This window comes from Centropristis striata, chromosome 6, assembly GCF_030273125.1.
Source record: "Centropristis striata isolate RG_2023a ecotype Rhode Island chromosome 6, C.striata_1.0, whole genome shotgun sequence".
Lineage (NCBI taxonomy): Eukaryota > Metazoa > Chordata > Actinopteri > Perciformes > Serranidae > Centropristis > Centropristis striata.
In genome coordinates, this window is record NC_081522.1 from 36364806 (window position 1) to 36382277 (window position 17472).

Consider the following 17472-nt stretch of genomic DNA (forward strand, 5'->3'; position numbering starts at 1 on the left):
AAATAAGAGCATGGTGTGTTAACAGAATCCACCACAGAACTTACAAGAAGACTGTCAAAATAAGATGCCTTGAATAAAACATACAAGAACCTTTATTCTCCTTTACAAAATGTCATTAAAATATGCCCCCGGAACCCCTAAATGGTTATTTTTTTATTATTTGCTCATACTCAAGAGTAAACGTTTTTTGTATTTGGCAACTGTTGAGATTTGCACTTCACACTTCATTTGAGATTTTTATTTATTTATACAGACTAAAAAAAAAACATATTTCCTATATCTTTTTAAGTATTTCGTAATATCGTGAAGAATAATCGTTATCGCAAAAATAGCCTGCAATATCGTGATATTCTTTTAGGGCCGTATCGCCCAGCCCTACATCAAGGATTAAAGGACTTAAGTCTCAGCAGGATTTGGAAAAACTTGTCCGAGCGTTTAACTTCAGCAGACTCGACTACTGGAGTCTTTACAGGTCCATCAGACAGCTGCAGCTCGAGTCCTCACTAAGACCAAAAATTTTGATCATATGACTCCAGTTGTGAGGTCCTTACACTGGCTTCCTGTCTGTCAAAGAACTGATTTCAAAATACTGTTGTTGGTCTCCAAAGCACTGAATGGTTTAGGGCCGCAATACATTTTTCTGATCTTCTGCTTAGCTACGAACCATCCAGAACTCTCAGATAACTTGGGACAAGTCTAGAACTAAACATGGAGAGGCAGTGATCAGTTTTTATGAAACACATATCTGGAACAAACTCCCAGAAAACTGAAGCTCTGCTGCAACTCTCAACTATTTTAAATCTCTACCTTTCAGTAAACAATAAAAAATATTAAGTAGTTATTAATGCCTTATTCTGCACGGCCTGATGATACAACCAGTAAGCCATTAACTAAGAGTTTTCCCTAAATAACCACAGAATTCTTGCTTATTAGTAGTAAGTAAGGGAGTTGTTGTATATGAGTTACGATCTTAATATGCTTTACTTTGTATGGACTTTATAATCTCTACATAGCAGTGAACGAAACAGCGAATAGCTATCTATCTATCTCTATATATATATATTTGTCATATTTAGTTATTTTGTAATGTTTGTTATTCTTTTGTCATATAAATATATTTCGTAAAAAAAATTGGCTTATTTTATTTCATAGGCTATTTTATTTATAAATACATTTTTTTATTAAAATGTGCACTTTATGGAGCTTTGATTAAAAAAAAAAGGTGCGCCTGTTGTTAGACGGTATTTAGGTTCATTTAAATAAACGGTTTCAATAAAACTACTTGTGACATGTCAGATTTGACTTTGACTGAACATTTGCTCTCACTTTGCGATTAAAATATCGGGATATATATCGTATATCGATATTCAGCGTTAATATATCGGGATATGACTTTTGGTCCATATCGCCCAGCCCTAGGTAAGGTTGCCGCAAAAATTTAGGGAACAGTGTGTGAAAAATCTGGCCAATTGCAGGCTTATCCACAGAGTCTACGTCTATTAGAGCATGAGAATAAAAACATGTGTGAGTGTGAAGAACCATCGTGAGAACAAAAGCATGGTGCTAAATTACAGACTGTTACTGTTATTCTAGCTTCTGCTTAAAATGCTCATTACAACCCAATACTGAATTAAATAGGATAAAGCGTCATTATCTCTCTAAAACAATGCATGTGGCCGGTGAACATGAGGAAGCACTTTACTCCAGGCTTAGGTAAAGCCGGTTTCATGGCCTGATATAACCCTCGTATATTCCTGTTAAACACAAAAGGACCTCTTTCATATCTGAACTATTTATCATCTAATGAAGCTTGTCAGCTAAATCTGGTTCAAAGTGAACACAGCCATGTTGGTAATGGAGGGGAACAGAACCCAGAGCAAGTAATCCACTCTGAAAAAAAAAAAGGATTGGAAGTTTTTTGTTTGCAAAGCACTATTTGATTAACAAGGTGGGGAACAGAATGTAACATTAGTTCCATGGGACAAACAGGATGTCTGAGACATAAAAATCTGTTTTTAGTTAATGTGATTTATTATTATTAGAGGTAGACCGATATATTGGCCGGCTGATATATGGGGCCGATATTTGTGTTTTTTACTTGTATTGCCATTGGCCGATACATTCGTGCGTTTGCCGATCAATTAGCCCATTTCACTGAGCCAACAGCAGGCAAGGCTCGGTGCAACATCTGCCATTCTCTGGTGAGCTGCTGCTGATACTAGTGGTCGACCGATACGGGTTTTTTAATGCCGATACCGATTATTTTGACATCAGTCTTAACCGATCACCGATATGTGCTGCCGTTTTTTTTGGGCCGATTCTTGAACCTCCATTTACATGATATAAATGACACAATGATAACAAATGTTACACAAGTCTGAATTTAAACAAAAAAAAGAAACATTTATTAACAAAACATATTAACAGTTTGATAGCAAACAATGTGTATGTTGCTATCGGCCTCGAGACGGTGGCGCCTCAGATGATCCACATATTTGATGTGTTTTAGGCAATATCGGCTTCAAGAATCGGCCCCAAAAAAAATCTGCAGCACATATCGGGGATCGATTAAGAATGATGTCAAAATAATCTGTATCGGCACCTGCCTTAAAAAAACTCGTATTGGTCGACCACTAATTATTATTATGACAGATTTTTTAAATAGCATGAAAACAGGCAGGATTGGTACCATCCTGATCAGTGTGCAGGTGTGCCGCGACTTTCTCTGGCTCTTTAGAAAGCAATGTACTATTTCTAATAATTATGATAAAAAAAAGGCATTATCATATCAAAGCATATTTTACTTTAAGAATAACATGAGGTGCTCTCTTCAAAATTACATTAAACACAACATAAAAGCTGATGTGTTAACTTCCACAGTAAATAAACAGCAAACTGGTTTAATATCTAATGAAATATAACAAGTTATTGTTTCCATTTACAGTTCACTGGGTCATCTTACTGTGTAGATGATGTGAATTTTTGAAAGTGAATGTTCATCTACAATTTAGTAATACATTTAGTTTAATAAAGATTGTGAGTAAACTAGGGACTTGCTTATTTCACAAAATATACTTTTTGTTGTTTTGATATTGTCTTCCTATAACATCTTATGATCAACTCTTTGATATCAATAAGAGCTCACTCTGTGCCGATCAGACTGCTGATCTCTGAACTGTGACTTGACAAACACACATATTGTGTGGAACTTAATTTAAATATTCTGCTCTCACCATGATGACGGTCTTGGCGGAGGTGTGTCTGTAGCGCAGGCTGTGGTAGGCCAGCAGGCCCAGGAAGCTGTAGAAGACCAGGGTTGCTAGGTTACGCAGGTCGAGGAGCGACTCCACCAGAGGGATGGTGCCCATGGTCCAGTCGCAGCACAGCTCAGACGGGTTCAGCAGCAGCCAGGCGTTCACAGGCAGCAGGTAGTTGAAGGTCAGCTGTCTGGCTGGGGTCGGGCTGACTGCTGCCGGGTTATCAAACCTGGGAGAGAGGATGTAGAGGACAAGAGTTAATAGAGGAGAAGGAGGTAAAAACTAGAAGTGGGGGAAAAAAATTGACTACAGCATCGTATCGCAATATTTTGCGTGGCAATATTATATAAATTCATGGCCGCCAATTGTCAATATTTAGCGTTCTGACAGCCGGCTGTTTTTGCGGAGCACAGTGTGTTAATCCACCACAGAATTTACAAGAAGACTTTCTAAATAAGATGCCTTAACCTATTTAAGCCGGGAAAGCATTACCGCATTTCTTCCATTCAAACCGGGGGCGCTGTTGTTTTATTCTACCATTAAAGCAGGGAAAGTGGATACGTCGTTTTGTAGTATTTGTAGTATTTTTCCACCTATTTTCACAAAGACACAAATTCACCAAAAAAAAGACACAAAATGACCCAAAAAAGAAACAAAATTACTAAAAAAAGACACAAAATGACCAAAAACAGACACAAAATGACCAAAAAAAGACATTAAATGACCAAAAAGACTAAAACACATTAACACATGAACACTTTAACACAGTGGAGACAGAGCTGACTTCCAAAATGATTTGGCGACCCCCAGAAATCATCTCACGACCCCAATTGGGGTCGGGACCCCATGGTTGAGAATAGCTGGTGTAAGGTACAAGGCTAAGGCTGATTCCAACTGGCTTTGTGTCATTGCAGATGGAGGCTCAACAATGAAAACGTCTTATCTAAGAAAAAAAAAGACAGCACTCTGAGTCACAATATGCATGTTTTGTCTATTGAGCTGCCGCTGACATCCCCATAACCTCCATAAACTCCTGATCTGCCTCTTTGTGTCTTAGCTGCCCGATCTTGTTTCAGAGGAACCTCTTCTTCAGCAGCTAATCCCGACCGGGGTGGTGATAATCTAAATATGTGGTATTGTTATGACTTGAACAGGGAACTTCTTCCAGACAATCTGGAGACGTCCTGAGGATAACGACCGGAGGATTAGCACGTATCGGCTAATTTACTGGAATTTTATCTCTGTGATCAAATGCCATTAGCTGGAGTCTGCGTGGAATCCTGTACAGACGATTTCGAAACAGTTTAGACTCAATCCAAACTTAATCCAATGGAACTATTAACATTGGGCCATTGGCTTGGCCTTTCCACCGCTCGCTCCATAGTGGCTTTTATTGCATTTTGCTGCTATAAAAGGCCGACTTGTCTTTAAATCAAATTTTGTGCACAATTTATAGACTTTTGCTCTTTGTTAATTTTAGTTTAAGTAAGTTAGTCGGTAATTGCGGTGTAAAATACTGCGATTTAATGTCAGCAAAAATTCCTTAATTTAGTTTGATTGCTGATGGTTTAAACAAAGTTAAAAGAAAACAAACAAGGAGGTCATATGTCGGTCGTTAGGTCATAAAGGAGCGTTTCGTAATCTCTTGAATAAAAAAGCAGATCCTTATCTACATGAAACTAATATTGAAGAATAAAAAATGTCTAGATGAGAAAATCTGCCTTGGGACAAAATGCAAAATGCTCTTTTTTAAAATGTTGCCACCATTTTTAAAGACATACTATGCAGGAATTGTCGCTTATTGTTTGTAAACACAGCATTCAAACTTCTTTCCTGCTCGGTGACACGGAAAGCAAAACTCTCATTTTTACAACAAGCTTGTCTGCTCGTCGTTTCACCTCGCTGTGTTTGAATATTTTTGGTGCTGTGTCCACCACTTATCTACGCCTAGAAATATCCTAAACATCTCAAAAGAAAAAGAAAAGAGAAAAAACAGGCAGAGGGCAGGGTCTGTGCAGATACACACTTCTAGTGGGTCAGAAGTGATGATTGAGAGAGCTTTTTAATTCTTTTAGTCCATTAATTAATTTATTTAATCTTGGTCTTTCAAATAATTTCTTACAAGTAAAAATAAATACTAGAATGTTTTATGAAGATACATTAGCTTACGGCTGTGATTCGTATTAGTTTTAAATGTAGATAAATAAATAATTACACACATGCACATTAGGGCAGGGCAATATGGACCAAAAGTCATATCCCAATCTATTTAGGCTGAATAATATATATAAAAACGATATATATCCCGATATTTTTATCGCAAAGTGAGAGCAAATGTTGAGTCAAAGTCAAATCGTGAATACTGTATAACAGGAGTACCTTTAAAAAAAAAAAATCAAAGCTCCTTAAAGTGCACATTTAAATAATATATGTTTTTTTTAAAATAAAAATAGCCTATGAAATAAAATAGGCAAATCTTTTTCTGTAATAAATATATTTACATGGGAAAATAATAAAAGGACATTAAAAAATAACTAAATATGACAAACCCTAGCAAGGGCAGCATTTATATATATATATATATATATATATATATATATATATATAAATAAAGGGGGAAAATTGAAATATGCAATATGGTGTAATTCCATATCACATTTAAAAATATATCATATATATATATATTTTTTTTTATATATGAATATATCACCCAGCCCTATCCACACCCCAAAACAGTCCCAAAGAGAAAAGTGCAGATCTCTGATAAGTGCACCTTTAATGTTAGAATTTCCCAATAGAGACAACAAACTGGCTGCCGGCTTCACATACCTCAGTGGACAGCGTTTGAGGGAAAACACACAAGCTTTTCTCTTGTCATGTAAGAGGATTAGAGGAAATATCTGTTGTTTGCAGGTTGCCGTGGCTCTGGCCTTCAAACTTTTCACACTGATTGCTTTCAACATTTGAGATCAAGGAATTAGAGCTCGGACAATGTACAATGCAAAAGTATGTAGTGTGTGTGTGTATAATTAATTTTCATAAGGAACTCTTTGCACTACAAAATAGCTGTGGGTCTGTAAATAACATCCATCAGCAGGAAGTCCGAAGCCATGGGAAGATTTTCTACTTTAATCAAATAAAAGACATTATGTAAACTATTACATAATCTGAAATAAATAAAGAACCAGACTGGTATAATGTGTTTATATAATCATGCAATCCATTTACATTTAAATCATGACTTTGGCTGTTTCCAGGGCCCTTTAGAACCAACACATGTCTTTTTCCTTTTGTGCAGATAAGAAACAGAATCTGCAGAGAAAGACTTTTTAAAAAACAGGCCCAGTTCAGAGATTTACTACTATTAACTACAATACACTAAAAACTAATTCAAATGTCCTAAAAATAATCTCTTCAGCCTGTTTGTAGCAATAAAAAGCACTGGAAACTGATATTTAACATTGATTTAACAAGCAGGAGGGAAATTGCTTTAAAGGCTGAAAGACTTGAGTGAAAAGTGTTTATGGCAGGGGTCTCAAACTTAAATTACCTGCCGCTGGAGGCAGTATCAAAATGACCAAAAAAAAAGACAAAATCACTAAAAAAAAGACACAAAATGACAGAAAAAAACTAAATTACTAAAAAGACACAAAATTACAGAAAAAAAACGAAATTACTTAAAAAAGACACAAAATGGCCAAAAAAAGACACAAAATTACTAAAAAAAAGACACAAAATGACAAAAAAAAGACATAAAATGACCCAAAAAAGACACAAATTTACTAAAAAAAGACACAAAATTACTAAAAAAAGACACAAATTACTAAAAAAAGACACAAACTGACCAAAAAAAGACACAAATGACCCAAAAATATACACAAAATTACTAAAAAAAGACACAAAATTACTAAAAAAAAGACACAAAATGACCAAAAACAGACACAAAATGACAGAAAAAAACTAAATTACTTTAAAAAAGACACAAAATTACCCAAAAAAAACCTAAATTTCCAAAAAAAGACACTAAATTACATTACATAATATTTCCACTTCTTCCGGTAACAACAACGCGGCAGATGATAAACGCTCCGGTAGCAGCTGCCTTTCTTTTTGTTAACGTCATCATAGAAACAAGTGAAACAAAGCTCCAGCTGGAGCAATAAAGGGACCTTCCACACCAACACGGTAAAGTGCCATTTGTATAAAACTCACATTAAACTTTCATATCAAGGTGGGGGCCACAAAATATCGTCACGAGGGCCGCAAATGGCCCGCGGGCCGCGAGTTTGAGCCCCATGGTTTATGGGATCATGCTGCCTACCTGGTGAAGACAGGAAGCTGGGACTGGATGACTTGGACCCTGACGATGACGAGCAGCAGGGTGCTGATGACCAGGACGATGAGCTTCAGCAGAGTTTGCAGGACAGCGTAGGGGAAACCGTCTTTACCCTGCAACACTTGCCGTAATGTGTCCAACAGCATGGGCAAGGTGAACTGAGAGAGGAGCGACAGGAGAGAAACAGGAAGGAAGGGTCAGCACAACATTATAGTGTAAACACACACTCTCAGATATTGATTTCTAGGGCCGGGACTTTAACGCGTTAATTAAGTTCATTTAATTACACAAGAATGAACACGTTAAAAAAATTGACGCATTTTAATCGCACTTATTTTTGCACCGTGGAACGTTTCTCACTGGATGAGTTTCAGGAGGACCGATTATACTGGAGCACCAACTAGCGTTCATGAGTTCAGACAACAACAAACCACAGTGAACATGGAGGAAGAAGCTGATGAGACGCTTTGGTTGGCCCCGTGGATGATGGGACATTTAGTTACTAAAAACCAACGGATGGAAGCGTCGATAAGAGCATGGTTGTGTTGCTATGTTTAATTTAAGAGCTGATATCTAGACATTTTCCATGGTTTTCTTGATAAAAACCGAAACCCATGGAAAAATGTCAAGATATCAGTTCTTAAATTAAACTCTTATGAGCTATTTTTGTTGTTATCATTATATTTGTCCAAACAAAAGTACCTTTAGTTGTACCAGGCATTAAAATGAACAAGAAATTGGCGAACAACTGTAGGTTACTACAGTTAGCCACTGTTAGCTGAGCTAAGTTTGGAAATCAAGGCACTGAATATACTGCTGTGGGCACTGCGTTAGTTCGGTTAGTTTGTTGGTACTATCGTATGATCTTTGATTCTGAACTAAGTGGCGGTAACCAGTTGTTCCTATGCCGGGCAAAGTTAAATTGCTGTTTTTGTCAATGGAGCCTGGTGGCTTTGATGAAAGCTGAAAGAAAATTGCTTCAGCGCCTTGGATTTAGAAAATATAACAACCTAAAACAAACAACAAATAATGGTTGTAAATAAGTCCTTGAAATGACTGTTAAATGCTGTTATGATTAAGGCTTCTTTGTGGTAAATATCTTCAACATGTACCTGCTTAATATAATACCTAATCTAACTTGAACCCAATCCAGATGGCAACCATATTTAAAGACATTTTTAAATTACGGCATTCCTCAGGCTTTTTATGCACAAATCCTGCTTTTCCTGCCAATATGGCGTTTTGTTTTGTTTTTGTTTCAACTGTTGAATGTGGGATTGCTTGACATCCACAACCAGAACTTTATAGCTAAAAGCCAGCCATGCTTTGATGTAGCAGAAGTGACCAATGGCAGCAAAGAGTGACTGAGTTTCCGAGCCTTACCCCTTGAGCAACAAACACTTCATAGACGCAGCAGATCCCGACCACGGTGATTCCCTGCTCCTTACACAGTGTTGCTGCAGCCACTAGAACAACTGTCAGAGCGATGGGAGCCCAAACTGAAAGCAGAAAGAGCACACACAAGTTACAAACTATACACATCCATTTACAGAGGTTCCATTATATATATATTTATACAGTCATGGAAAAAAGTATTAGACCACCCTTTTTCCTCAATTTCTTGTTCATTTTAATGCCTGGTACAACTAAAGGTACATTTGTTTGGACAACTATAATGATAACAAAAAAAGCTCATAAGAGTTTAATTTAAGAGCTGATATCTAGACATTTTCCATGGTTTTCTTGATAATAACCAAAATCATCATCAAGAAAACCATGAAAACTGGCTAGATATCAGCGCTTAAATTAAACTCTTATGAGCTATTGGGTGATTCTCATGAACATGGTGCAGCTCATAGCAAAAATCCAAGAGCATTGAATACATATTTTCTTTGACCCTTAACCCAACATATACAATCTAAAGTCACTGTGTAGTATTAATTTATAATCTATTTACATTTTTTTAAGGTATTTTCTGACATTTCTAGACACTGTGAGCAACAAAATTCATTACCGTAACACATTTTTAAATAGAAATAAAAAAAACAACAAAAGTTTTTTTTTCTTTTTTTTCTTTGGCAAGCACTTAAATATGCTCAAGGGTAGCTGGTATCACCAAAATGTATTTTATTGAAATATACACATATTTTAATGCAAACGATTCTATCATTACTGTAACATTTTTTTCTCATCAATTTTCATTCAGATTTTGTTATTTTTACATTGTTAAAAACCATTATGTTTGATTATATTCTGTAAAATTATACATGTTTAAACAAAACAAAATTTATTTTTATAAAATGTATTAAATATTTATTGTATATAAGTGTGGGGGAAAACCATGAAATTTTCTGGACACATTTCGGTAATACATTTGTGAATCAAAAATATGTTAAAAAAATATTAAAATATTATTTTAGCACAAAACAATGAATTGTGCCTCATTATGGCTATATTGTTCATTCATATAAAAGTGAAATATATTTAGTTTTATAAAGTATGTCCTTATAATCTTCACAGACAGAACTTAGACTGGCTTCATGAGAATCACCCTGTCAGGAAGTATCACAGTCGAGCATCTGCACTTAATTGGCCATTACTGATGAAATCCCCTTTGAGCCTCGCTGGACCAATGAAAAATGCCAGTGTAATATTAATGGACACCATGCATAAAATCTTGCGTTTGTTCTTGTCAGCAGGGTGGACGGTGTTTATCATTACAGGGAAGTTAATGGATGAATGCTGCATAAACCAGCACACTATGTGCCACCCATCCCATGAGTATAAATGATGGGTTTTGTCCGGTAAACAATATTAATGTGGTACTTCCCCTCCAAACCCCACTGTTAGTTATTCATTGGTGGCCAATTAAAGGGCTACATCTTGATCTTTGAAGTATCTGACGTTTTGACGTGATGAAAGCTGCATGAAAACACCCTTATTTAAATATTTTTGTCATAGTGGGAGACCATCTCATTAAGACGTTCAAAGATTCAGCCTCTGGACTGGAATGGATCTTAAAAGAGTTTCCAGGTGCCTGAGGAAGTTTTAAGAGAGGCTCAAGTGAATCCAACACAATCACTTGCAGAAATACGAGCAAATAAATGGTTGAAACTAGGACCTGATTTTTCTGAATCATTGCTAATAATTTAAGCCTCAAACGTTTGGGGTCACTTAGAAATTGTCTGTGTTGTTTTCCATGAAAACAAACGGTTTTATTCATGAAACAAGCACATTGGCATGGGTAGAAATAACAATTTTAACCTGTACAAATCTCCAACTTTACCTCTAGATACTCAACCAGCCTCAGGAAGGATCATTTTATTACAGCTGTTGTATGTACAGCAGTTTCCAGCTGTGCTAACATAATGCTCAGACGTTTTAATGATCAATCAGCCTTTTAACACTATAAACGTGGATTAACACAATGTGCCACTGCAACACAGGACAATATATAACAGATATTCTAAAAGAAACCCAGCCGTTTCCAGCTTTTATAGTTATTTACCTCACTAACGATGTCTAGACTGTAGGTCTGCTTTTCTTTCAAAAATAACGACATTTCTAAGTGACCCCAAACTTCTGAGCAGTAGAGTATCTTTTGGTATCTGCATACCTTGTAGCCAATAAAGAAGAAATGTGGTTATAGAAATATCTCTAATGTAAGAGGTGACTTAGTTACAGTATTGTAAAATCTAATGCTCTTGGTCAGATTCATTAATAAGTTTAAGGGGTCTTCATCAAACATTTTGATATGTTGTCGATCGGCACCGATTTCCTTAATTTTGCGGGATCGGCGATTGGCCGATTCTTTTTCGTCAAACCGATCTTATCTACCTCGATAATAAACCCCCCACCAGTGAAGCAGTGATCCCACCTTTTTGCTAAATTTAGAAATTTTCAGACCCCCTCAGCAACTATTTTTCAAGAAAGTGACTGGAGACAAATCCAGCGTCTCCTTCTTACTCTTCTTAACGAGCCGCTAACGAGCCGGAGGCCGGGTCGTTTAGAAGAGCCGCCGTTAGCGGCAGTTAGCTACAGTTAGCTCTGTAGCAGTACAGTGTGTATGTGCTGCTGCTGCAGGAGGTGTTCATTTAGGGATCTCTGTTTGTTTACAACAAGCACCGGACACTCTGTGCACAGTTATTGATGCTCGTTAATTCATGATCCCTATGTTTATGATAAGCGGGGACTCTGTGCATAATTAGCCATGCTGCTTTCAGCTGCTAACGTTGTGCACAGTTAACGACGGCGAAAACCATACGTCACCTCCGGAGTCTCTAAATCACTCTGAAGGCTAATATAACTTGTCCCGCTCTCCTCTGTTTGTTTCTTCTTCTACAGTTTGGCATCTAGCCCGCCACACTGGATCATCAAATGCTACACTGCCCCACGTGGAAGGCACCAGTAATACAACTTTTTTTTCTTCCAGGTATGATGAACTATTCCATTTTTTATGATTTAATGACTTCGAAAATCGATGCCCATCCCTAGTTGTATGTATGTTGTACTATAACGAAACCAAAAACTCTCCTGTAATTTGTTGCTATTTATTTATATTTATTAACTACCTCAGACATTGTGATTTCCTTTATTTGTTAAAGAAAAATACTGTTTTTCAATGAAATAAGATTCAAACATTGAAGGTGTATGCTGTGAGTTATATAAAAAAAATGGTATCGGCCAAAATCGGAATCGGCAGGTCAGGCTTTTTTTTTTTTTTTTTTAAATCGGTGATCGGCCAGAAAATTGCAATCGGCGCACCCTTAATTTTAAGGCTTTTTTTGACAGTATGAGGGAGACCGAGCGAAAGGGGGAGACAGACGGGAAGGGCCCCGAGTCGGATTCAAACCAGGGCCGCCCGCACACGAGGACAAGACCTCTTGGTATGTGATCTACCAGGTGAGCCACCAGGTCGCCCCAGCAGCTTATTTATTAAAAAGGATATAAAAAAATTGCCTTGGATTACTGTAAATGCCAACCCAGGGTGCTGTGAATCATCCCGCTGAGCCAATCCCTGAGCCACAGCCACGCCCCTTCGTTATTATAATCTAGTATTAGTTGGTGGTTAATATTCAAATAACTCCCACTGCTGGCTGTCATGGTTTCTGTTGGTCTGTTGTGACACGGATCTAATTCCATGTGAATCCTATTAAAAGTTTGAATGCCTTTTTATGATGGATAATTACTTTGACTTACAACACACATAAAGGAAGTTAAGTGGCACCAATCTGTTGTGTCAGAGAGATTTACCTAAGGGTGTAATTATGGAAACACATGCACACAGGTGTATTAGATGATGGCATACCCCACCCTATAACTGTGTGAAAGGTTCCATGGTTGCACGGAGATCCGCTGTGAAATTACCAGCCACATATACCCAGCAGATACAGGTGCGTCTGCATTGGAGTTTGCATAACGAGCAGTGTAAATAATGACTCTAGAGGGCACGACACATGTTATTAAAACCCACAATAAATTCCATTTCAATTGGCCTGGCTGCAAAGTGACAGTACTCTGAGCCAACTCTTCCTGTTGACACAAGCCTTTTAATTTATGCAAATATTCTTCTGTGGACTATAACGGCTAATTCATAGTAAGTTAAGGTCCGGTTTCTTACTTCCTAGCGTCTTGAATGTTTGCAATAATCTTTTAATGGAAGTGAACGTGATAAAACAGCTTACAAGTCAGGAACTAAGTACATGAAAGTAGAATCTATTGAGGTACAGGAGACTTACCGATGGAGTGATCTGCACCTGTTGACTTCGTGTAGGCCAGGAAAGCAGCCAGGAGAAAGATTGAGGAGAGAAGTTCAGCTCTGCCAACCACACCTGTGACCTGGTGATGAAAGGTTACAGCAGTCAGTACTGATAGTCTCATTTAAAAGTCTGCTGAAATGGTGCACGGTTAATAGGTGTGAATCCTTGCAATTTAACATTACATTGAGGCTACGTTTACACAAGGACGGTCTGAACAGAAGATGCAAAAGTGGCGTCGCATCTTCACTTTTTATTCCTCGTTTAGACGAGCATTTTCTGGAGGAAATCTGCGTGCACACGGTGACACAAAAGTCTGTGAAATTCGATTGTATGCAGCCAGGCGGCATTACTTAAAGCCATAAGAGCATCTTTGGGCATGCAGAAGTTTTAACGCCACACATTTTCATCAGCTACTCCTTCCACAAAGTTCTCCACCATCACTAGATCTCCCAGGTCTCGTTCACAGCCGTCTGGCTCGCCTCCGACCAATTGCTGCATCCAAAATGTGATGGAGGTAATTCCAGATCCTTCTCTGTTCACTAATACTATCTGTACAGATCCTGTACATTTGGTGGAAAGACTCCTGTAAGTTTATTAGAGCTGCCAGAGCAGCTTGAAGGTCCGACGCATGGAAATAATCCCACGTTTGATTATTTTCCTGTACTGGAACATGTATGTGACGTAACACATGAGCAGATCTGAGCAGAGTTTTGCGCCTTGTCTTGCGTATTTAACTTTTCCACTTTGGAAGGTGGTTTCAGATTTTTGCGTCTTTAAGCCCCCAAAACGCCGTCACCGTCTAAACGAAAGGCACTTCCGATAAAATATTTTGTCGTTTTTACCCGCGAGCGTCCTCGTGTAAACGGGGCCTTAGTCATTTAAATGGTAAATGGGGTGCACTTATATAGCGCTTTTTTATCCAAAGCGCTTTATGCTCATTCACCCACAAATTCATACACATTCACTGGTGCCACCTGCCACCATTGGGAATTCATTCATACACCAATGAATACCATCGGGAGAAATTTGGGGTTCATATGAAACTAGTATCTCAAGTATATTCCTAAAAATGAGCCCGCTATGGACTACTGAAAAAATCAAACGGCGAAAATACTGACGTCTGCCGGAATGTTAAATATCGATACTTGGCGGCCATGAATCAATATAATATTGCCATGCAAAATATCGCGATACTATGCTGTATCGATTTTTTCCCGACCTGTAATGCTAAATCATAGAGATTTAAAACATGACTTTCCCATTTAAAAGATTCTTGTTGAATGCCATGCTCGTAGAAATATTTAGATTTCAGGTCGAAAAATAACAAAAACACACAAAATGACCAAAACAAGACACAAAATGACTAAAAAAGACACAAAATGACAAAAAAAAAAACACACAAAAAGACACAAAATGATCAAAAAAGACACAAAATGACCAAAAAAGACACAAAATACTTTTAGTAATTAATGAGGCCGATAATCTATATTTATATTTTTCATACAGAATTAAACACCCCACAGCTATTTTCCTGTGGGAAACACTGGGTGTGTTTGAGGATTGTACATTTTATTGTAACTTCATCAGAGGATCTTCAGTGTTGACAGACATCAGACAGTGCTTTGGGCGAGACATGACTGAGTGATTACAGGCTCAGGAACAGCCGATTTGACATAAAAATGAAGGTTATTCATCTAGTTTACGTCATTATAAATAACTACATAATTGGTTAGGCCCATCAGTCAATCCTTACCAAGGGGTCTATTTTAAATTACGGTATTACATCCTGCTTTGATAATCCGTCAAGTTTGAGGCTGAGGCTAAATATTCAGCCTGAACTGTACGGCAGGAAGAATTATGAGAGCATCCACACCTCACCCCATGACATTTTTGAGCAGTCTACTATTCCCCAGGCAATATGATCTAATACATGGGTTTCAAACTTGCGGCCCGTTGGCCAATTGCGGCCCTCGTGACGATATTTTGTGGCCATCACCTCGATATGAAAGTTTAATGTGAGTTTTATATGAATGGCACTTTACCGTGTTGTGTGTGGAAGGTCCCATTATTGCGCTGTTAACAAAAACAAAGGCAGCTGTTACCGGAGCGTTTATTATCTGTCGTTTTGTTGTTACCGGAAGAAGTGGAAATGTTATGTACTGTCATTTTGTGTCCTTTTTTTGTCATTTTGTGTCTTTTTTTGCAATTTTCTGTCTTTTTTTGTGTCATTTTCTGTCTTTTTGTCATTTTCTGTCTTTTAAAAAAAAAAATGTGTGTTTTTTTTTAGTAATTTTGTGTCTTTTTTAAGTAATTTAGTTTTTTTCTGTCATTTTGTGTCTTTTTTTGTTGTCATTTTGTGTCTTTTTTTGGTCATTTTGATACTGCCTCCAGCGGCCCCCAGGTAATTTGAGTTTGAGACCCCTGATCTAATATGTGATGAGTATGTGCTAAAACTTTCTGGAAGGGGTTGCTGGGTTTCCTTGTGAAAGCAGCATTACGCCATCAACACATTTTTGCCCCTCTGGCAGTTGTTAAGCTGATCAGTGGGTAACTCCCGGAGGACAGACAGAAAGGTTGGACAGGTACCTTTCAGGTTTTTACCATCATTTGTTTACTTGTTGTAAACTGTGTGTGTTTAGACATGCTTGCCTTAAATCTTTTGTACTTCTTGCCACAGTTTGTGGCTTTGTGACTAATTGGCCGGCTCTTTATCTCAGGCAAAAGTTTGCACATGTGGTCCTATTTACAGGATTTATTGTGATGTTGCGTTTTGACGCTGCAATTTCCCTAAATTCGAGAACGTTTCCTCCCGCGGAAGCCAATAAATCAAGCGTAACTTTATCTCACAACAGGCCCCTGCCAGTGAGGTGTCACAGCTTCCCACCAGCAGATGACCCTTTCTCCACAGGGTTCAACAACCACCACGGATAAATCAAAAGTACACCTCGAGTAAAGACAAACACAGAAACCTCCAAGTTCTGATTTCTTTGAAAACATTATACACGTGTCTACAATTGGCAGTAACAGGAGTACACATGTTTAAGCCTTTAAATCCAGGTGTGAAAACACGTCAAGTCAGATAAATCTTCTCAGTGGATGACAAGATCTGCGTGCAGCAGCCTCTCTTACATTAATGTCTGCCTGTCATTTGTGTAAATGATGACTGCCCTCGTGTGGAAGAAATGACAGTCTCACTTCAAGGTTAAGCATCGTTACAATTAGATGTATCCTAAACACATACGGTCCAACAAAAAAACTACAAAAAAAAGACCCGTTTGTCTAGTTTGTATTCCTTGAGAGCACACTTTGCATTACAAGAGTGTTACAACTTCCAAGTCTAGATGTTTAGATTTCAACAAAGCCCATTCATTGTACTCTAAATGACCTACTATTTACCTAATTACTGGCTGTGGAAGTAATTCACCAGCTGCCCAGCCACCACTATACTACAGTCATGGGAAACAATTATTAGACCATTGTTTTTTTTTTTCAATTTCTTGTTCATTTTAATGCCTGGTACAACTAAAAGGTATATTTGTTTGGACAAATATAATGATAACAACAAAAATAGCTCATAAGAGTTTAATTTAAGACATGGGTCTCAAACTTGCGGCCCACGGGCCAAGTGCGGCCCTTGTGTCGATATTTTGTGGCCCCCACCTTGATATTAAAGTTTAATGTGAGTTTTATATAAATGGCACTTTACAGTGTTGTGTGTGGAAGGTCCCTTTAATTCATTTTTTTGGTAATTTTGTGTCTTTTTTAAATCATTTTGTGTCTTTTTTGGGTCGTTTTATGTCTTTTTTTGGTCATTTTGTGTCTTTTTTCTTGGTAATTCTGTGACTTTTTTTGGTCATTTTGTGTCTTTTTAAAGTAATTTAGTGTTTTTTCAGTCATTTTGTGTCTATTTTTGTAATTTAGTGTCTTTTTTGGTCCTTTTGTATCTTTTTGAAGTAATTTAGGGTTTTTTTCTGTCATTTTGTGTCTTTTTTTTTTTTGTAATTTTGTGTCTTTTTTTGGTCATTTTGATACTGCGTCCAGCGGCCCCCAGGTAATTTGAATTTGAGACCCCTGCTTTAAGAGCTGATATCTAGACATTTTCCATGGTTTTCTTGATAAT

General features: G+C 37.5%; 1 protein-coding gene across 1 annotated transcript in view; it reads right to left on the reverse strand.

The window, feature by feature from the left end:
* Window positions 1-17472, reverse strand: part of tmtc3 (transmembrane O-mannosyltransferase targeting cadherins 3) — a 53793-nt gene that overhangs the window by 23790 nt on the left and 12531 nt on the right. The window contains exons 4-7 of the mRNA XM_059336113.1: window positions 13332-13431; window positions 8977-9092; window positions 7579-7751; window positions 3234-3486 (exon numbers count right to left, since the gene is read on the reverse strand). Of these exons, the coding sequence (XP_059192096.1) occupies window positions 3234-3486; window positions 7579-7751; window positions 8977-9092; window positions 13332-13431 (642 nt within the window). The remainder of the gene's footprint in view (window positions 1-3233; window positions 3487-7578; window positions 7752-8976; window positions 9093-13331; window positions 13432-17472) is intronic.